This window comes from Temnothorax curvispinosus, unplaced genomic scaffold (genome assembly GCF_003070985.1).
Source record: "Temnothorax curvispinosus isolate PA1 unplaced genomic scaffold, ASM307098v1 QBEX01017686.1, whole genome shotgun sequence".
Classification (NCBI taxonomy): Eukaryota; Metazoa; Arthropoda; class Insecta; order Hymenoptera; family Formicidae; genus Temnothorax; species Temnothorax curvispinosus.
The window spans coordinates 57-4,944 of NW_020227466.1; the positions used below are offsets into that span (position 1 = coordinate 57).

At 32.3% G+C, this 4,888-nt stretch overlaps 1 protein-coding gene and 1 long non-coding RNA gene across 2 annotated transcripts; both read left to right on the forward strand.

Annotated features, from left to right (window-relative positions):
* The first annotated feature begins 303 nt into the window (after window positions 1–303).
* LOC112467618 lies at window positions 304–1,681 on the forward strand. The gene is made up of 2 exons (XM_025036302.1): window positions 304–574; window positions 1,321–1,681. Exons 1-2 carry the CDS (start codon window positions 318–320, stop codon window positions 1,679–1,681), a joined length of 618 nt encoding a protein of 205 aa, XP_024892070.1. The 5' UTR covers window positions 304–317.
* An 858-nt stretch (window positions 1,682–2,539) lies between these two features.
* LOC112467617 lies at window positions 2,540–3,217 on the forward strand. Its single transcript, XR_003042283.1, has 3 exons — window positions 2,540–2,647; window positions 2,792–2,947; window positions 3,047–3,217. It is a non-coding gene; the product is annotated as an uncharacterized LOC112467617 (long non-coding RNA).
* Window positions 3,218–4,888: the final 1,671 nt, after the last annotated feature.

Here is a 4,888-nt window from a genome sequence, read left to right on the forward strand (position 1 = left end):
AAACTATAATTCATCGGACTGTCCATCATATTTGAGCATTGGAGCATATTTTTTTTGCTTCACTAAAACATTTTATCTACTTGAATATGCAATGATTCATGTGGAGATAGATATAGCTATGTATATCCGATGGTCATGTCGGCGACCCTTCAGGAAAGTTTTGAAATCTAGAGACTAGATAATTGGAAGAAAGAAGGACGTGTAGGGAAACTTTACATTCGGTTGCTTGTAGTAATTCCAAGCAGTTTATTCTGCTACATGTCACATTGACAAATTTACTTGTACGAATAAGCGAGAATAAAAAGAGATAAAAAATTATGGTTCGTCAGAATCCGCTCGATGGCACGATGAAATTTATGCTCACTTTGAGCGGTGCTTGGCCAGGCGCATCATCCGCTCTATTCTGTAGAATGTTTTTCATCGTTTCAATGATAACCTTTCAGTGTTGTCGCTACCGTTACGTTGCAATACATATGCATTCTGCCACACTTTGGGACTATATGGACTGCTTGTCTCTTCCTTTGGCAGATTGCAAGGTGTTTTTTAAGTGCCTTGTGCTTTGGTTAAATCAGTCGTAAGTAACGTGTATATACACAAAGTTGGAAACAATTTACAAAAGTATCCCATTAAACTTTCTGGTTGGAATATGTGAAAGTTTGGTTTACATATACAGTCTGTTAAGTAAGAGCGTGTACAAGTTAATGTGTAGAAAAATTTATTTTAAATAATTTTTAAATACATGGATTTGTTGTACTTCATCAGAAGAAAAATGCTTTTCCATCAATAATGTGTCCAGTCACCACCGGCATCAATAATTGCCTGGCATCTTCGAGGCATATGGTTTCGACTAAATGCGGCACTCATGGCGGTTTACGTATTTCTCAGGCAAGAATTCAACGCCGACTGAGTCCTTCGTGACAAAGCATCCAGGACAAAGATTCCATCTATCGACTCACGCAAAAATTAGGGCGATATTTCAAAACCAACTGCCAGATATGCTGTACACGCTCTTACTTAAAAAAAAACAGTCATTCCATATTCTCAAGTAAATAACGGAATTATTTTCTCAGGCAAGAATTCCAACACCAACTGAATCTTTCGTGACAAAACATCCAGGACAAAAAAGTTCCATCCATCGACTCACGCAAAAATTAGGGCGATATTTCAAATCTAACTGCCAGTTATGCTGTACACGCTCTTACTTAACTGACTGTATGACATTTGGAAATAATAAATGTCCAAAAAGATGAGTGTTTACAGTGTGAAAATTAAGATTACTTTAAGATCGACAATATAATCGGTGAGCACCATCATCCACAGAAAATTTATCGAGGTGCTAACAATAATGAAGAAGGATTGGAGTGACTGTGATAATGACGATATCAGCATGCGCAAGACAGCAAGCAAAGCTAAAACGTCGGGACGTATTACAAAAATTATCCTCATCCTTCATACAATGTCAGTTGTTGGAGTCAGTATCGGTGTCATCCTGGCCAATGTCGATGTCACCAGTAACACGACGGAATTAATCTTCCTCACTATCACTAAGATTGAAGTTCCTTTCGATGTAAACACGCAACACACATATAGATTTATTTTACTAACAGAAGTGTGTATGTTATTCATGTACGCCTGGTCGGCTGGTACAACGAATTCCTTGTTATTAACTTTGGTAAGTTGAGGATGTAGAAACGATATTCAAGGTCAAAAACATAATTTGAACAATAATTTTAAAATTTTATTTATGCAGTAACTACATTGTATGCAATAAAGCCCAGCACGATAGATCTAAAATTTGAGCTAAATTATCTATGTCACCCGATTTACTATTTCCGTGTATTTTAATAATACCATTCCGCATCCTTTTGCACCGCTTGAATACAAACCAGTTACGGATGTCGATTATTTCATGAGCAACGGGATCTTTATTTTCAGACCTTACATACAGCTGGCCAAATCGATATTTTGCGTTATTGGTTAACGCAGCTCACACCCTCCGGAAATGCGAGTGAAGGTGAATCACTCGCTGCCGCAACGACTAAAATTATTGAAAAGCACAAAAAGATTATATGTTTTTCGAAGAATATAGAAAGCCTTTATACACATATTGCGCTGCTGCTATTTGTGTCAAACATGTTAATGATCTGTGCGCTAGCTTTCCTTGTCGTAACAGTGAGTAAGATGATTTTAAATGTAAACTTATATAGTATTTCTCTAATATAATTGCAAACAATATGATAATATTAAATCTCCATTTACTCTTTAATATTTAACTTTAATTCAGCTATCTAAATTATGCTTTTATTAATTTTATTTACATTTTATTATATACAAGTATTCTAAAGAGTTATTAATTTATATACATATAACAATTAATACAATAACTAGTATAATATGATAACTAATAGATAACTAGTATAATATAATAATTAAATATATTATTTTTATTAATATACTTGTATACTATATATTAATTATATACTAACTTTATATTTAATAATTTTTCGCACATCGTTGTTATGCTATGTCGTAGACAATCGGTAGTCCTGATGCGACAAAGCAAATAGTAAGATCTTCTTTCTTTTTCGTTATAACAAATCTCGAAGCGTATATATTCTGCTTTGCTGGAGAATGTCTGAAAAACAAGGTTAGCCAATAAAGTAATATTTATAATAAAGTAGTAATAATTGTCGTAAATTGTTAATGATAAATAATATTTCATCTAATTAAAAAAAATATTGTGAAGAATATTAAAACATAAAAAATTTCTCTATTATTTCCATCTTTATAGAGCAAAGAAATTGGTTTTGCGGCGTACAACTCTGCATGGTATGACATGAAAACTAAAGATAGTCGTGTCCTGTTATTTATCATGTTAAGATCGCAAAAACAATTGACACTTACAGCTGGGAAGATGATGGATTTATCCTTGCAATCTTTTACAAGTGTAAGATTTATACATAGAAACTCCATCTATACGATAAAATTCCTTTTTAATATTAAAAACAGAGATTTTGAAATCGGTAATGCAAAAATAATTTTTTAGATCATAAATGCTTCGGGATCATTTCTGTCGATGCTATTGGCGATGCGATAAATACTAGATGATCGATTATTTAACAACAGTAAAAAATTATGAATTATACATATATCAGTAGTTCTAGAAATTCATGTTGTAATACAGTATATTTCTCCAAATATAAATATTAAACAATAATCTGAATCGTTCTCTCTAAAATTACAATACATTACAATGTAATCAGATTCTGCGTAAGTGTCATAAAAATCATGGATTTTTTCTCGCACAATTTAAGGTAAAATATTAAAATATTTTATTAGGTATCCTATGCGAAAAAATTCCTTCCTTTGCATATTGGATACATGCATGATAACGAATGCACAAATTATCATCAATATTAAATTACCAATATTAAATTATTAATATTCAAATTAGCATCAATATTATTTTAATAGAGAGTTCCTAATAAAGATTTTCTGCGTCATATAATTATATTTCATATAATACAGAAACACATCAGATTTATAGAACATCTGTACAAAATCAGAGTAATAGAGTTTCAAAAATTAACATTCACCGCGTGACATTACTATCGTGAATTAACGCAATGTAATACTAACAATAAAATGATAAAATCAACATAAGTTATATCAACATACAGCATTGTAGCACTGATTATTGCTTCTTCTGGGACTTTATCATCCGTTTGCTGCCCAGTGAGCGATTTCTATGAAAAGTTGTGATGCCGTGATGGACAAAAATCGAAGACGTTCTCTTCGTGAGACAATAATACACGTATTTTTCCGCAGGTATCATTATATGTATTTAATATATGCGCACTTCATGGCTGCATTGTGGCTATACTGTCGGTACCAAAGGCGAAAAACATCTTATCTGTTCCCTCTTTCCCACAAAATTGTAAGGAAAACGCGACGGGTACATTTGAGATCTGCACGCACAATAAAAATATTTTATGAGCAACTTTCATTGGTCAATTTGCCGGCAGTACACGTTTGAACAGCTCCCACGACGCACTAGTCTTTACACAGGTATCTAATGATATAAATCATCGCTGTAATTGGGAAATACACCTCTGTTGTTAAGAGGAACAGCGATAGCATATTCATTTTAATTTTTTTCTTTTAAAAAATCCTAACTTCGTTAGATATTTTCTAATGCACTTGTTTGGACAGAATCGAGTGTAAAAAGGGATATAAATGACTATAATATATAACTCGTAAAAGCACGATTAATCGCATAGTGTTTCTTATGCTCCCCTAGTTCGGCGTCAGCCCACACAAATTAATCATTTTAATTACTAGATTGTTCCGGATTGTTACAATAGCGTTTATTGAATTCTGTCACTATCTTTATTTTTCGACACATTTCAATTCGCAGAATTTCTTTTAACTTGGTGGATTGCTTATGCAGCTTCTTGGCACACGTAAAAGCAATTGCATAAATTCGTTGCGTTCTGGATAACTCAGCGGTAAGTAAAGTGAGTGCGTTAATTAAAATTATTTTAATTAGTTTTTAAAATCTTATTTTTATTTATAGTTTAATTATTGATGTATATATATATATATATATCCTAATATCGAAATCACATATATATATATATATATATCCTATCTTTGCGCTTCATTAGTCCTGATTTATTAGAAATGTGATAAATTGCTTCACTTTCACACAGAAATTCGTGCATTTATAAAATTATTGTTACATTGCTAAAGCATGAATTGCTAATAACAAAATATTACAAACACTTGGAATTATACTACAAGCAAGCGAATGTGAAGTTTTCCCACACGTCCTTCTTTCTTCCAATTATCTAGCCTCTAAATTTCAAAACTTTCCTGAAGGGTCGTA

What these genes read in the sequence shown, in the direction of transcription:
- LOC112467618 (XM_025036302.1), top strand. Translation starts at nt 318, where the DNA reads ATGGTTCGTCAGAATCCGCTCGATGGCACGATGAAATTTATGCTCACT. An exon ending in GTGCTTTGGTTAAATCAGTC is followed by an intron (nt 575 to 1,320) that starts GTAAGTAACGTG and finishes CATCATCCACAG; the next exon opens with AAAATTTATCGAGGTGCTAA.